At 44.4% G+C, this 17,268-nt stretch overlaps 1 protein-coding gene across 1 annotated transcript; it reads left to right on the plus strand.

The window, feature by feature from the left end:
- Positions 1 to 426: 426 nt before the first annotated feature.
- On the plus strand, positions 427 to 15,668 carry mindy3 (MINDY lysine 48 deubiquitinase 3). The gene is made up of 15 exons (XM_029128364.2): positions 427 to 649; positions 862 to 941; positions 1,094 to 1,154; positions 1,233 to 1,433; positions 1,611 to 1,662; positions 2,337 to 2,451; positions 2,715 to 2,788; positions 2,931 to 3,010; positions 3,204 to 3,274; positions 4,062 to 4,142; positions 9,676 to 9,748; positions 11,572 to 11,644; positions 13,012 to 13,099; positions 14,042 to 14,113; positions 14,849 to 15,668. Exons 1-15 carry the CDS (start codon positions 556 to 558, stop codon positions 14,996 to 14,998), a joined length of 1,365 nt encoding a protein of 454 aa, XP_028984197.1. The 5' UTR covers positions 427 to 555; the 3' UTR covers positions 14,999 to 15,668.
- Positions 15,669 to 17,268: the final 1,600 nt, after the last annotated feature.

Here is a 17,268-nt window from a genome sequence, read left to right on the forward strand (position 1 = left end):
CGTACTGTGATAACGTTAAGTAATTGAATGACAAAGCAATGAAAGATTAGCTGCTAGTTGTGATGCTAATGCTAACTGATGACATTACCAGAGCAATAGGGCTCCTAACCCTATCCTTATCGCTGCAGTTTTTCTAACGCTAAGGTAACAATGCACCAGAGAACGAGCTAACGGTTGTGCTGATGGCAGCAGTTTTGAAGCTAACCAACGGATGTAACCCGCCATGTAGCGTTTATGTGTATGTTAGCATTGTAGCATGTTAGTACTGACTGTCGATAATGTGTTTTAAGATCTTAAAGCGTTTGTTTTAACTCTAAGAAAACCTTAAATTCGTTTGTGATTACTTCGCAGATCTATGTGGCTACGTTGATGTCATTCCTACCCGCCCTTTTGCTGCGAGTCACTAAAGTCAGACTGTGGATAAGCTACACCTGTTGAGAGAAGTGGACTGTTAGCTGGAAAAGCTGAGTTGGCTTCAACAGTGTTCAGTTTTCCCGACCCGGGTGTTGGACCGAAGAGGAAGCGCCTCTAAAATCATCACTATTAACAGCTGTCATGTCAGAGTTGAATAAAGAAGTGGTGGATTTGGTTTGGGGCAGACCCCCCAGTGGAGGCGTCTCTACCTCCATCTTCCGCAGATGGACGCAAGGTATGATGCTTTGAGGTGCTTTAACCTCATAGGCTTAATATTTAGTACGAAAAATATTTTCATTCACAGTTCTACAGCAAAGTATTTTAATACTTTACATTTTACATGAGCATAATTCAGATTTTTTTTTAATTACTATTCTAGGTTTGGTAAAATATTCTCTCTCTCTCTCTCTCTCTCTCTATCTCTATCTCTCTCTCTCTCTCTCTCAGGATTTGTTTTCAGTGAAAATGAACAGACAGCTTTGGAACAACTTGAAGGAGGGCCATGTGCTGTCATTGCACCTGTCCAGGTATGCACTTCGTCAGACTGTTTTTTAATATAGATGAAGAATAAATTACAGTTTGTGAGAGCAGTGTTCACACAAACAATATCTTATCTAGCATGTTATAACATGAATGTCTCTCCTTTTAATTTACTAACTGAGTTTATGTTTCTCTGCAGGCTTTCCTTCTAAAGAACATTCTCTTTAGCAGAGAAAGTCCAAACTGGAAACAGGCATCAGGTAGATTGCCCAGCTATCCTCTGTTGTGTTTATATGTATTTATTCTCCGTTTATTTGCTCACATATTGTGTTTGTTAGAGGAGGACCAGAAAACAGCCTTGTGTTCCACACTGAGTGAAATGCTGGAGTCTGCCTGCTCCAGTCCCTCCACTGGGTTCTGCCTGGTGACCTGGGCAAAGGGACAAAGCCCACAGACTAGCACACATGCCAACACACAGTCACAAACACAAGACACGCCAGAACCAGAGAGTAGCCAGCCGCTACAGGAGCAGCAACCAAGTAAGTCATTTGCCTGTCACATTTTCTTCCTCAGTGCACTCATAATGACAGCCTATGAATGCCAAGCCTTCAAACCTCAACTGAATCAGATAAATGGTCAGGTCTGTTGACAGTTTGGCAGCGTGTCGCTGTGCCATGCTCTGATCCTACCATGTATATGTGTTTTCCTGTGCTTAGCTGCTGTGGCTGCTGAGGACCTTGGCTTCGAGCGATTTCACAGCGTTCTCCAGTACGTGACACCTAGTTCTTACAAAAATAACCCTTTGCACCTTTATAGTCAACATGGCTGTTCTTTCCTTACACTGACAACTGTAACATAAAATCTGGGTATTTCTGGTGGGATTAGAACCTCACAAATATTGGTTCAGCAGAAATGAAATAGGACTGTGTATATCTTTTGTTGGAGCAGCTGATTAATCTCATTTGTCAGACTTGGCTTTCACATTGAATTAGCTGTTTCAGTCTACTTACAAGTTGCCAACTCAGCACTTTCACTGATTGTCTAGTATAAAAAACTACATTTTGCGACCTTCTTCACACACACATTGTCTGTCACACATTCACAAAGTAAATGAATGCAGGGCTGCTTGCCAAAGGAATATTGAAAATTCGTCTCTTAGCACACAGTCAGCAAAAGGCAGTGCTGACTCACAGTGAATCTGTGCATACCAACAAATGCAGACAATTCCACTGGCAAACTTTTCAAGGTAGTGCAAAATCGGGAAGGCGGCTGCAAACCGATGAGATCAGATTTTTCTTTGTCTTCTGGTGCATTTAAAAAGGATTTGCCGCTGCAAAGGTTATCCTTGCATGACAGATGCTGTTAATGCAGCTCTGTCATTGACCTTGACCTCCCTAAAGTGTTTTAGTGCCTGATCTTCATGTGTTCTGTCTCTCTTGCAGCAAGCGGACTGTGATGTCAGTGGCCGAACTCAGAGAGGAGGTGCTGTCTCTCTACCACACCTGGAGGGGGTGCTGCGGAGTCTTGCTATTTCTCTACTCTGTCATCCTAACTAAGGTGAAGATTAAATATCTCAGTACAGAGAGTTAGGAAAATTCCATATTAAATGAAAAATGGTGATATTGGGCTTGTGGGCTCCCATGTTTATGTGACTTGGATGATGGTGTGTTTAATTACTTAAAGTTCAGAGGTATGATTGAGAATATTGTACTTCATCAAAGGAGTTTTAATTATTGTATTTAGGCAGTTTGAGTCATATTTAATGTCAGTCTGGAAAAATAATCACTATACAGATTTTGCACTTTTGGTCATCTGTCCAGGGCATTGAGAATATACGAAATGAGATCCAGGACACCATGGAGCCTCTCATAGACCCTGTGCATGGCCATGGCAGGTAGGAAAATGCCTCCCTCTAACTATCGTTCACCTAGTCACAGGACGTTAAACATTTTTGTATGATGGATGGGAAGGAAAATTAACGGCTTATCTTTTTTTTAGTATTAATATCTTTTGTCTTTCTTGTATAACTTTTGCAGTCAGAGCCTGGTTAATCTTCTTGTAACTGGCCACGCTGTCTCTAATGTCTGGGATGGAGACAGGGAGTGTTCGGGCATGAGTAAGACTTCATACACACAATATGCAAAAAAAATCACACTTACAAATCTAATTTTTGTTGATTTAGATTTAAATCTTATTTATCAAATCCTAATAAGTCTCACATCCCACAACATTACACAAATGTAATCATTTTTACCAGCTTTGTGTATTTAACAAATTCATATTTGTTTGCTTTTCTTGTTGTCTTTCAGAACTACATGGTATTCACAAACAGGCATCGGTTGGTTTTCTTACGCTCATGGAATCACTGCGCTACTGCAAGGTAGAAAAAAACTATTCTAAAATTCATGTGGCATGTATTAACTTGGCAAACAAAAGCTCACTGTTTCAATTCAGAGGTGTGAGACATTTACAACGTGTGATGCACAAACTATAGTGAAAGCTATCGTGTGAAAATATGTTTTTGGAAAGACCACTCTTGACAGACTAACTGCATTTTCCTTGTCTCTGCTGATCCAGCTTTATTTTCTGGTTCATGTCCACAACAGAAATTTGAAAGTACATATTTTGACTTTTTTTGGCATTTTTAAATGAAGGAATCTTGGCTATTTATTTATCACTGCCAAAACAAGTAAGCCCAAATAAAAGCCAGAGCTTAGGGAGAATAGGCAGCTATAATATGTTAATAACAAGGAGATGGTTGCCAAAGTAACTAGAGGGCTGTTAAGAGTGATTTAAGAGGCCAGCTCGTATCGAATACGACAGGTCTGCTCATGTGTATGCAACTCATATAACATTGCACTTTAGTTTATTATCTTAGTAAATGGAAAAGAAGTTGAAGCTGGATATGATGCAGGTGTTTAGATTAGCAAGTGACTAATGGGAGATGATCCAACTAAAAATAACTCCTTATATTAATGATTTCATTGCATTGAGTTGCTGCTTAATATTTTAAGAGCCTGACATGTTATGTCTGCCTAAATACTAATGCATTTTCTGAAAAAAGGCTTGTTTTACATTTTGAACAGTTTGATTTATGATGGAAATTACTAAGGACATACCCTTTCTGTCTTTTTCTCTGTATGTGCATGTGCGTGTGTGTGTTTCAGGTTGGAGCATTCCTCAAGTCTCCAAAGTTCCCTATTTGGATCCTTGGCAGTGAAACTCACCTCTCAGTGTTTTTTACCAAGGCAAGTTCCGTACTCTTATCCATAAGTTAGCGCGCACACATTTTACGCACCAGGACACATAATGTGTAATATAAGTCACCCTCCTACGCAGGTTAGAAAAACCAAAATAAGGAATGTGTTTAACACAGTTGATGTAGTGCAGGTCAGCAATAGGGGGAGGGGGGACTGACGGGGAAGGGAACGAGAAGAGAGCAAAAGATAGTCATATATGGCCAGTATTGTTGGCTTTTCACCTATTTTGTATTAAAGAGAAATAACGCATACTTTCTGACCTGTGGAAAGAAACAATAGTTCTATGTTTCTTAAACTGATACATGAAAATAAGGTTTTGGATGTAATAAATAAATTTCCTAATAAGACATCTGCTGATAGTCATGGAATATGACCACTGTAAAATGGGTAACTAAGGGGATTTCCAAATCACTAACCCACATTTCCCCAACAGCATGATAATAGCAAACGTTTTTCCATTGTACAAATCTGGGAATAATCACAACTTCACAAATTATAGACCCGTCTCTCTGCTACCTCAATTTTCAAAAATCCTAGAAAAACTATTTAATGACAAACGAGACACATTTATAGATAAATATAAATTTTTTACTGAAACTCAATATGGCTTCAGATCAAACCAATTAACATCTCTAGCCATTACTGACCTGATAGAAAATGTCACTAATGCCATGGACTGGTATAGGATACGTACTCTGGGGATACTTATTTATTAAAAAAGGAAAAAAAAACATTTGATACAAATAATCATGAAATATTAATTGATAACTTAAAAAGTTATGGGATTAGAGGATTTGTAATATTGTAAATGTACTATCCAGAGTAAAAAAATCCCAAGCGATCATTTCCGCCACAAGGGCACATCCTTAATATACAATTGATTAAAAGCTCAGTTACATACATAAATCCCAGGTCTGCTGGACAAGTGGATCATATGTTGCCTCTGAGATACCCCACAGTCGTCATGCAAGTGCTGATGACTTACCGATTGCTACAACTCCCTTGGCCATTGGTGCCGTGTTCATATTTACACGCACACAGTCTCAGAGAATCATTCCAGAGTATAGGGATCCAAACCCTGAATAATGTAGTGCTTTTATGTGTGTTTCTTAAGGTGAATGCTGTCTTGTAGGGAATGTGTTTCCAGAGTTCCCATCTGGATCCATTTGTACTTAGAACACACTGTAACCCAGAAACATGCATAAATCCTTACAGTAAACTACTGTATGCTGGTTCTCTTTCTCTGAGGCTAAGGATGGAGACAAGGGTGTGGGCACACTGACGGTATATTTCACCCTGTGTGACCTTGTCCTCTTTGAAAGGTAATCGTTGGTTAGAGCTAATTTTTAAACACACTTAAGATTTCCCAGGCTTTGATACAAAAATACATGCTACCTGGCCGTATAGCTTTTAGCTCCAATACAGAGCCATCCTCACAAAAGCAGAGAACCTGATCCCTGCCTCTGATGTCAGCGGCTCCTTCTGTCTGCCACTGGGGACAGGTGTGTATTCCCCCAAGTCACTGTCAGTGCGTGACTTTGGCTTTCAGACCATCAGCTTAATAGCATTAGTGTTTTTATCTAATCTACCTACACAAAGGCCATTTTACCATCTCTGATCCCTACCCACAACACCCCCACACTCTGCCCTGTGTTGTACTAATGTGTGTATGTGAGAAAGGGTCTGACTTTGTATAATGGCATGTAATGGGATCTGTTTCTGGAGTTCCTGACGGGAATGAACAAAAAGTAGAAAGACAGACGGAGAGAGAAAGACAGAAAGGAGGCAGTCATGAAGGCTGGGACGCATCATCCAATGTGTGCGTTTTTCTTTTTTAAAACAGGATCACTTCCGCTCCTGTGTGCAGTAGCTTTTAGATTATTAGTCTCTCGTGGCACAGAAAGCGGAAGAAGGGAAGTAAAGAGGAAGGATGCACTTTTAAAACTGGTGCAGTGGTCACTCAGGGGCTGGATGGGGTGATTCTCTTGTGACATTTCTCATCACTTTTTGCTCTTCTCCTGCTGAGTGACGACATTCACAGGCTGTATTTGTGTGTCTCTGGGGAATTCCGTGTGTGTTTCTCTGTGTCTATGTGTACAGTAGTCGCTTTCTTGGTCCGTGATTTACTAGGAGGCAGAGCAGCCTCCTAGTAGTCCGTGTCTTTTAGGACTCCAGGTTACAAGCTAGTAGTAGAACATGGCTGTTGTGTAAAAGAACACAATAGGATTTTCTTGTGCTTTAGGTTAAACAGGATTCATTTCTGTTCTCAGCATGATCCCGCACACAAACACAACGTAACAAAGTGGTGTAGATTAGCAGTCATTAATAATCTGTGACAGGTCAAACCAAAGGCCATTGTAGTTGCATGAAACGCTCTCTGTGTCAGTGTGTGTGTGCTGTATTATTCATCTTTCCCCCCTGATAATTGTCCTCTGTTATTGGGCCTATCATTACGCTACATAACTGTCCTCTGGTGTCTCCTCGCTTTTCTGTTCAGACAGTCTTTCTCACTTGAGACGGCTTCATAAATCACTACTTTGTCCTGTCTGTCACACCTGAAACACGGTCGGTCACACAACTGATACTGCACAGGGAGATAGGTTTACCATTGTCTCTCAAGCTTGTAATCACATGGGACGGAGGCTAGTTAAGGTGAAAAAAAAGCACACACACACACACACACACACACACATGCACTGTCCTCTACAGCCTGTCATGTAGTGAGGCTGTAGCAGCCTGCTAGGAACAAGGTAGGAGACACTGTCCGAGACCTCTGCTTTGTTTTCCTGAAAATGATCCTATCAGAGTCTGTATGGCCACTCAGAGCCTCTCAGAGAGCACAATAGCTCTTTGGGTGGACTGGAGGAAAAGAAAGAGTAACTCTAGTAAAGTCCTGTGCCTACTTGTCTTTCGTGAAGTAGCTACCTGTATGTGGAGATAAAGGATGAAAGGGAAAAGGAAGAATAGAAGGAAAAAGTCAAGAGTGGGGGGGGGGTCCTTTAAAACTGGAGTATCTACTTAGCAGAGGACATGGAAGGCAAAGGGTAAAACTGGGAACAAGAGACTAAAAACCTACAGGAGACGACTTGTCAAACTGAAGAGCTGTTCAGTCGGGTGGAGAGAGAGCAACAGTGGTCAGAGTTACCAAGAGAAAGTTACATGGACATCAATTAAGTGTCTGTAGGATTTAAGCAAAGGATCCATACATATATTTATATATTGTATGTAGAGCATTTTGAGAGTCTGGATGTCTCTGTAGATCATGCCTAACCAAAAAGACACACATTCTCATTTGTTCAAACTAAGGCCCTTGTGGTCATTTGACATTTGATTTCACTAGATTCTGCTTTTGCTCAAAGCCAGTGTTCTGCATCACATTGTGTATGTAAGTCCTTGGGGTGCTGTGCGTGTGTGTTGGTCCTGCTTTGTACCTATGCAGGGTGGCTTGTTGTTTCTGTGTTGGGAAGGTCACGGGTTTGAACAGTAAAGTCAGGCTGTGGGGATTGGAATGTGCTCCCTGATTTCATAAGGCACACGTACAAAGACTCAACACAGCTGTGTGTGTGTGTGTGTGTGTGTGTGTGTGTGTGTGTGTGTGTGTGTGTGTGTGTGTGTGTGTGTGTGTGTGTGTGTGTGTGTGTGTGTGTGTGTGTGTGTGTGTGTGTGTGTGTGTGTGTGTGTGTGTGTGTGTGTGTGTGTGTGTGTGTGTGTGTGTCATTAAGCTCTATTTCTGCATGATTATGAAGGTTTGCACACTCTAGAATAGAATCGAGTACTCCAAGTATAAGTCGTAAGGATGTGTCTAATTATTGCACAGATTTTCTCTTTTATGTCTCACACACACACACGATAGCGCATGTTTAAGGGGAACCTAACACACACTTAAACATACATTCCCTGTGGAGTGTGTTGGCTCCATGACATGTTTTTCAGCTCAGCAGCATCTTCCTCTGGCCACTAATAAAACAGATCAAAGCTGGCCAGGCGAACCTGTCATCACACAGTCACGTCATTTCTGCTGCCATTACAATGTGTGTCTGTACTCGTGACTCATTTTCTCTCCCGTCTTATTTTATGTGCTCATTTGCCTGATAGAAGCGCATGTGGACCAGCCATAATAGTACGTTTAGTTTGGTCTGTTGGTCACTATTTACAAGTGTCTGTCTTCCAGTAAAGTGTTGATGATTGCTGAGGCATTACCACCCAATTTATGCCACATGTATTCTCCTGGAGTTGCCAACTGAGCTCTTTGGACTAGAAGCTCACTGGAGTGAAGATGCAGTTCAGTCGGTCACCTCGCTCTAAGAAGAGTCATTTTTCAGCTTAGGTATAAGGCAGAAAGGTAGAGTTCATTAAAACAGCTCATGTTTCCACATGCTCCACTGTTTTTTCTTTGTGCAGCCCATTTGTCTTCCGATGCGGCATTCAAGCGACTCAGACATTTTCAGCACTTTATTCTTGTGGGAATGGTAAACTGACCCTTGTCCACCTCCATAAGTGAAACACAGACATATCTAACTAGTGACAAATCTACTGTCAGATTTATGGAGCCTGTAATGTTAACACATCAGGGCCCTGCTATACGTGGGGTGACAGAACAGTGTGTGAGTGTTGCTTTACATCTGAAAAGCAGGCAGCTGGGAGTCATCTCCCACCCCCCTGAGCCCCACACTCTCCCCCTCACTCCTTGAGTAAGCCCCGCGTACAGTAATAAGCAGACCATGAAACCCAAGCAGCCTGCGTAGATCTGAGGCTCAGGCTTTAATAAAGGCCAGCTAAAGGAGATGAGCAGGGTTCATTTGCTTTCCAAAAACATTGTGTGTTTGTCCAGGATTCATTGTCATAAATACGCTCCCTCCCTCAGCGAGGACCCCCTGACTTATGCCTGCAAACTTTGCACAACTGTGTGTCTGTCTGTGTTTGTCAGCCAAGGATGAAGTGTGTTTTTGAGCAGTATCTGATTTCATCCATTCTTTGAAAAATATTTCTACTAAAATTCTTTGCTCTGTTTCCTTAACAAGTCTCTGAATCAATAATTCTATCATTGAAGTTGAACTGACGCTTACCCTTAAAGTCACTTTGTCCATGGCACATATTCCAGGAAGGGCCTTTTAGAACTTAATGCAAACACAGTATGTTCCCTTATTTCTGCTTTCTGCCATTTACCAACAACAAAATACTGTAAAGCTTTTCATAAATCACGGCCTGTTTATCTAAGACTTGATTCCCTGATTGTGTGTTTGGAGTGAAAACAAGCCGTCCAACTTTATCAGCGAATCAGTTAATAACCCCACATTGTGGTGGTTACGCATCGTCACACACACATTCACGCTGTTCTTCAGCAGTGCATTACATCGTGGGTATAGTGTATTAGTGCCGCACCATTGGGTAGTTGTAAGGAAATCATGATGATGATGTCTGATTGATGTTGTAATGCTATAGCATAGAAACAAGGTTCTGCCTTTTCAGTTCCTTCACCATCTCCTGTGTCTTTTTTTTTTTTTTTTTTTGTAACCTATAGGAGATGTCGCTGGTCGGCCCAGAGTCTCCATCAGAACAGGCAAGAAGAGTCTTCCAGTCATTCGATCCTGAAGGTGATGAACATGTTTGTGTCATACATACTTCTCCTTCTGCACACTTGTTTTTGTAGATCATTAAACTTCATTCGCTCGTTATTACACCAGCTGTGTGAAAATCCTGCCACACAGATGCGCCTCAGTCCGTCCAGACTCCCACTCTGACACAGCTACACACACACAAACTGGGAACACAGCGTCCTGGCTCTGCTGTCTTTTGCCCACCCGCTTCCTGTTGAGTAGACCTCTCGCCCCCTTCAAATCCTCATTCTTCTTTTTTTTTCTTCATTATTTGCTTCTAGAAGCAGAACGAGTGTCTGTTTCTCCCCTCTCATCTTCACTGTTGTTGTTTAGGTTGGTCAGAGCAGCTCCTGACAGCTGAGTCAACCTTGTTCCTTCCCTCTCTAGCTCGACCTCCTGACGCTCCTTCATTGTCACATAGAGGTTACTGGGGTAAAAGCTGAGGGAAAGGACACGACTACATAATGACAGCACAAGGATTAAGTGAGGATATCATGTCGCAAGAAGTTTAATGGTTCATTTATGCAGCCTCGGGAATACGGCCTGGGTTGTTTGTTTGTTCCTCGGAGTCAAAAAAAAAATGAAATGACAGAGTTAGGCTTAACATCTGTTGTGTATTCTCTTTTATTTCTGCTGAGACATGACATGCGTTGGGAGTCACACTCAAGACATGTTAACATCACCCCCTGTGACTGGAGCTGTCTGTGTCGCAAGAGCTGCTGAGCACACAATTAAATCACCCGTCGTAATGCATATCTGTGCATTTATGTGCTTCCTTTGCAAAACGTGTGGCCATAAACCTTGTTACTCGCTCTCCCGCTCGTAGGGACAACACGGCGATGTGTAGAGATCGTGTTTTATGGGCTGAAATCCGATGTTACAACTGTGAACCGACAGCTCAACAATATGCAAACATGGGAATTTGTCATCACTTTCCCCTCGTGGTTCATCATTTGTCTCTGTGCTGCACACACAGAAGAGTTGTTCCATTTGCCTGTTGTCAGACGCACCTATGCTGCCCACCATGTGGCCTCTTCTCCACGCCCACACATCAAAATGCACGCGCAAGGGGAGATGTGCTGTATATTGCGCACACATTGTATCCAGCAGCACAGATGAAGGCTGTATGAAAGGCCCATAAATCTGGCCGGGCTGCGTGTGGAGTCGGTGCAGCTCCCTGTGTTGTGGAGAAAAGGCGCCAGACACATCGACATGCGCTGCAGTGACTCACTGGATGTACACACTCAGTAAACCCTCTGTCTCCGCATGGTCGTCAGTGTTGGTGTGCGTGTCTTCCCTCTGCTTGTTGTCAAGCTGTGAATTTTCACGGAAGAAGATTAAGATGTGTCATTAAAATCTGGAGAATGAGTTGCCTGAGAGCGGCAAGCAGAGCGTCAGTTAACCAGTGAACCTACTTCACAGCACACTGTATGGGGGGGCACTGTGTATGTATCTAAACAACAGGCAGCTCGGACTTGCACGCTGAGGTTTAAAATTAGACCCTATCAGTACACACACATAATCACTCAGACACACACACATACACACACACACTTTTGGGAAAAAAACACCTGTTAGTGTTTAAAGTTTCTCCACTCAGGTAAAGCGGTCATGGCGACTGTGGAATGTAGGTCAGAGAGAAAAGTCTGTGTGTGTCTGTGTCTGTGTGTTGATTCCCTGGGGCCTGTGATGTGTGTGCCATATGTATGTAGGTGAAGGCCTCCCCCCCAGCACAGCTGAAGCCTGTGTTTTATGTTCTGCCCAGAGTCAAACAGTGCATCAGTCTCTCTCAATGTCTCTCATTCTCTCTCCCACTGCAGATAATGGTTTTATCCCGGAGTCTCTGCTGGAGGATGTGATGAAAGCCCTTGACCTCGTCTCAGAGCCTGAGTAGTAAGTGCATGTTCAAGGCTTTGTGTCTGGTGTGTATTTCATCGTGTGTGTGTGTCTACGTATGTGTGTGCGTGGCACCTGTAGAGCTTCTAGAGTTCTGCCTCCTAAGTCACGGCCAGGCCAGGTCACCCGCCCCGCGCTCATGTTTCACTACCAGGCCACAGTAAAATAAGACCAGAGAGGCCACTATAAAAGTTAACAGAGAAAGAAAGAAGGCCCAAAACATGGGATTAGAGGCAGATCATTAACGGCAGGAAGAAAGCCTGAGAGAGGGAGGAAACGCTTTAAAGCGCCGCTTCAAACAGAGGCACATTCTCATGTGAAGAACAGCGAGCCCTCACGCTGCAGCCATGGGTCTGGCACCGTCCGGCCCACTGATCTGCTGTGCAGGCCCCCAGATGGTCTACACATCACAACACAACAGACCCCCGGTGCAAAGAGGCAAGTCTCCGTTACCACACAGTGAGCACGTTACTGTTTGTGAAAGATGATCAGTAGCTGGAACTATTAAATTGATCCACGCTCCTGGAAGATGAGTGGAAGCTGTCTTCTCATTGTCTCTGGATCTCCACTGTTCCTGGTCGTAGTCAGCTGATGAGTTGTGGGAAACCGACTTTGTGGACACTGATTGTTGTCAGCAGAAGTCTTAAAACAATTGACGTATGTGCAGCAGAATCATTCATTAACTGGAAAACTTGTTCATTGTGTGAACTACTTAAATATCAGTGTATATTTAAACTTTTAATTGGCAGGAAGTAATAAATATTTAAAAACTAAAGAGGCTTTTAGTGAACTATTACATTTTTGAGCTATTCAATTTTGCTTATTATATTAACATTTCTAAAATTAATTAATGATAAAAACACAAGTCTGCTTGTTGACATCCTCCTCAGGGTGCAGGATAAAAGGCACGGATGTCATGTGTTCTGTCACACTAGCGCAGGGTTTTGTGGGTCACATACTAAATGGTAAAAACATCAGACGAGGAACAATCACTGGCTTCTCTCTGTGTCTTGGCTTTATCCTCACTTTTCTTCTCATGGCCATAAAAGGCCAATCTGGCCAGATTTTTTTTTTTTTTATCACAAAGGAATAATAACACTGATCTAACACGTAGGAATGTCTGGACAGAGGTATATTTAGTTGTACCATGGTATTTTTCAAAACATGCACGCACACACATACCAAAGCACACTCTGCCAGCATGCACTGAGTAACAGGATGAGTGTAGATTTTGTTTTTAAGCGTAAGAGTGTTCGGGGCCTCGTGGGTTTCTGTGTGCATGCTCTTTCTGTCTGTTCTTTCTTTAGATGTTTGCATCTGTTTTCCTTGCGTTTCACTTCCTTCTGTCTGTTTTTTTTTTCCAGTGTCAGTCTGGTGAAGAGTAAGCTGGATCCAGAGAGTTTGGGCATTATTCTTCTGGGCCCATTCCTGTTGGAGTTCTTCCCTGATCAGGTGTGTGTGCGCGCAGAGGTCCACTCCCACTTCAAAGATGCACAAGCTGTTGGACAAATACCTTCCACCAGTCACACAACTCATATCACAGTTGAAGCACATGGAGAATGAGTTGTGTACACGCACATATGGGACATTAACGTCTACTTCCCAGGCATGTGCCGAGCTGTTTTATGAAATCAAAGGTTTTTATTCCAAAAACATTCCAGTGGTGTCTCATGCGAAATCTGTGTGTGTGTGTGTGTGTGTGTGTGTGTGTGTGTGTGTGTGTGTGTGTGTGTGTGTGTGTGTGTGTGTGTGTGTGTGTGTGTGTGTGTGTGTGTGTGTGTGTGTGTGTGTGTGTGTGTGTGTGTGTGTGTGTGTGTGTGTGTGTGTGTGTGTGTGTGTGTGTGTGTATCTATGTATCTTAGGAAGAGCAGGAAGGCGCCTTTATGAAGCAGCGGGAGGGAGAGATAGAGAGGAGCTGTGTGTTAAAGTGATCAGGGCTTTGGGGACCAACCAGAGGAATGGCCCTGAGCCGCAAAGAAATTATACGACCATTAGCCAACTGGACACACACACTCAGACACACGTGGGATCAGGCTGAGGGTTAGGGTTTCACACACAGGCGTATGAACGAGAAGGTGGACACGCTCTCGCACAGCACACTCTACAAGCAGCCTGCACCTTCGAGCCGAAGCCACGCTAAATGTTGGACTCTGTCATTCGGACAGTTTTGTGGCGTTGGCCGCTTTGTTGTAATCGGAGTTGAGCTCTGCTTCGGTGCACAAACACATAAATGCACGTTTCAATTTAACCCACGGGATCCATCGCAAAGCGCCGGTTGCTCCTGGATGCGTCTGCTGGACGGTGTCTGTGCCTGGTGTGAGTGAGGCTCGTGCGCAGCCACTCTCGAACAACACGATGACATGTTTTTCACTCTGGTCCCCGTCTGTGTTGCAGGATTCCGGAATCCCAGACTCATTTCCTGTCTACCACTACAATGGACTCAAACAGTCCAACCACAGCGAGAGGGTAAGACGCATTCAGCAACTAATGGCAGTGGTTGCTTTTTATATCCTGTGTCTCTCCCAATTAGTTCTCCTCTTTTCCTGTCATCATTCATACAGTGTACACACACACACACACACACTCCTGGTTGGGAGCTGCCTACCACTCCAGAATAAACAGTAGCGATTGCAAACCTAATGGCCTGTCCATCCATCCAAAACCCTGGCTTAGCCTCCTGCTTCTGAGTCAGTTTAACGTGGAGGCCACTGTCAGCAGCCTGGTGGTGATGAATGGTCCAACACATTCATATTACGCAGGCTTAGTGTGATGGATGACTGTCAGCGGACAGAGCGGGTGGAGGCTCCCAATCCTCGGTACTCAGGAATATCGCCTTCCTCATTTGTCCACTTTGTCTGGGCAGCAGCGTTTTTCCACTCTGCTACAGGGAAAGGTAGGAATGGCACCACGTGCCCACACAAAAGCGCACACCTACACGTGCACATGGCGCCTACAGCGCTGTGATGGCAATTCCATTCCCATAACCCCAGATAGGAATAACAGCCGTGCTGTAATTCCCCTGCTCCTGCTCTGCGAGCCTCTGTTGGAAGCCTCCATCCATCTCTCTTTGTTTCACCGCTGACCCCATGAGAGGAAGTGTCTCACAAGAGTCTGATGGAGTTGCGTCTGTCAAGTCTGGCAGGAAGGCTTTGAATACGCGCGCTTCGGTTAACCCCGCGTTTGCTGCCCCTCTTCCCCCAGGTGGAGTACGTGGAGGGGACCGCTCTGGTGCTGGGCTTCGAGGACCCCATGGTCCGAACGGACGACACGCCGGTCAAACGCTGCCTACAGACCAAGTGGCCCTACATTGAGCTGCTGTGGACCACCGACCGCTCGCCATCGCTCAATTAGCAGTGGCACGGGACCGTGTGTCTGTGGCTGTGCCCTTGGCAGGTCAGCAGGCCGAGCCGTACGACGCAGACCAGTGGGAGCAACACAAATGAGTCATACATGCCTGAGATCCATTCTTTCACTCACACATTCCACACACGTGTAAATTCACCTTTATAGTCCATGCTGTTGTCTGTTCACCATAGCTTATACTCTGACACGCAGGATGTTTGTGATGTGATTATTTTCAAAAAGTGAATGACCGACACCTCTGCTACCGTTTAGTAGTAGACAGACACTGTTAGGAACACAAAGTGGTTATTAGGGTGTGTCACCACAAAGGCGTCCAGTCGAACTGTGAAACACTACTACTGTTAATCCAGCTCTAGAACTGTTTGAGGGAAAATCTACCAAAGCCTTCCACACAGGGGAACACACTGATAAGTGTTTACAGCAAAAAGGGAACAACCCAGAGGGAGAAAACTGGAGATGTGACGCCATTCTTCAGTGTTTTTACCAAGGCGATGCTAATCTAGGTGCTGTGTGCGTGTGCGCGCGTGAGTGTAAGTGTGTGTGTATGCGGGCGTGCAAATGTGTATGCGTGTCAAGCACCAACACAATGTTGGCCAAGTGCTCATGTATTTATTATCACACTCAAAGGTTCTGGAATAAACACGTTTTTTTGTTGAAATCCTGCGTGGGTCGTTGGCTTTGAGATCGCAGACGCCCTCCTGCACATCTTTTTGGAGGACGGGCATACGTTTTAGAAGGCGTAACTCTGTACCAGCGTATGTATTGAGATGATACTTGTACCAGCATCCTTTGGCTGAGTGTGTGTTTAATGGTTTTAGGATTTTCTAATGGAGGAAGGATATGAGGCGCCAATCTGACATAACCATCTGCTGAATAATCACATCATGGGTTTGTAAATGGAGAAAGAGAACACGGTCGCAGTGGGTAAAAGACAGTAATGTGCTTTAATCAATCTGGACCTACCTGCAGTAAATCTGTGATCAGAGCACGCTGGCACACTGACAGGACGTAACCTGAACCGTATGGGAGCAAATGTGTGGATTCCTGCGAGTGAGAATTTTACTGGGTGCAAAACGATAAATAAAAAGATCACAGATGAAAGCACTCGCACGTCATTAATCAGACGCGGCGTTAAGATGCCAGATACGTGGCTGACTGCATCACGACGCACTGCGCCGTCCCCACCGCCTCTCTGTGCGAGGGGAGGGACGCACACATTTGTCTTCAACAGACTGCGCTCGTGTTTTTCGTTCTCGCCCTCTGCTCGTCTCGGATTCACACAGAAACGGCTGAGAAAGAACAGAGGCGCTGAGTGCTGCACACAGACAGGAGAGGTGTGTAGGTAAGATGTAAGTGAGACAGTAAAGGATGGGGATGGGGGGGGGGCATCTCCATCCGCCAGGTCAAGGCTGAGTCCCTTCTCTCACACTCTTCAACCTATATCAGCTTCCCTGACAAACACACACTAAAGTATGTGTGTATGACTAACAGCAGCCCTGTTTCACTGCAGTGTTACTATGACAGTGAGACTTCAGTACAAACCACACTAATGTGCCTATAAAGCTTATTTTAATTAGAATGAACTCCCCAAACCGGTAAACACCACTTTGGTTTTGCCTGGAAAGGGGAATAACGCGTTCTTCTCCGCACACAGGCCCTGGACGGACTCGACCGTCACCTCTTTTTAAAGGTTTTTCCATTATAGGACATTATTTTCTGGGGGGCAAAATGCGTTACCGCATTGGTTTAGAGGGGGAAATTGTTTGGTGACGAAGAAGGGGTGAGTGGGTCAGAACTGCGCAGACCACGATCACCCTGAGCCGCTCGAGAGTTTTGCCGCGCGCCCACGTAATAATTACTGACATAATTACAAGTGATTATTCTCAAAGGAAGGAAACGCTGCCCCGTTTAAACTGCGTGGTTTCACAAACGGACCAATAAAAAGAGCATAAAGTGCTTTCATTTATGGACTATACTAAAGTTGCGCGCCAAGTCCGTGCGCGTGCCTGCGCCTGCGTTTCCCTCTCGTTTGACTTGAAGCGGCGGTGGTAAATCTCACTACTATCACCCGCTGTTTCGGGATGGAGCCCCACGATTCGACGCGGAAAACGTGTCTGTGCCGCTAAAGGACGCGATCCGGTGACGCGCGAGCCTCTCGGCGCGCTCGGTTGTGTGCGTGCAGGGGGTAAGGTAAAGTTTTAGAAAGGGGGCGTGGGGGGGGGGGGGGGGGGGGGCGCAGCCCTACACTCTGGACCCAG

Source organism: Betta splendens, chromosome 16 (genome assembly GCF_900634795.4).
Source record: "Betta splendens chromosome 16, fBetSpl5.4, whole genome shotgun sequence".
Classification (NCBI taxonomy): Eukaryota; Metazoa; Chordata; class Actinopteri; order Anabantiformes; family Osphronemidae; genus Betta; species Betta splendens.

Excerpts from the sequence above, each read along its gene's own strand:
- mindy3 (XM_029128364.2), top strand. The coding sequence starts at position 556 with ATGTCAGAGTTGAATAAAGAAGTGGTGGATTTGGTTTGGGGCAGACCC. Across the intron at positions 3,275-4,061 it reads AATCACTGCGCTACTGCAAG|GTTGGAGCATTCCTCAAGTC; the intron begins GTAGAAAAAAAC and ends TGTGTGTTTCAG. Across the intron at positions 14,114-14,848 it reads AGTCCAACCACAGCGAGAGG|GTGGAGTACGTGGAGGGGAC; the intron begins GTAAGACGCATT and ends CTCTTCCCCCAG.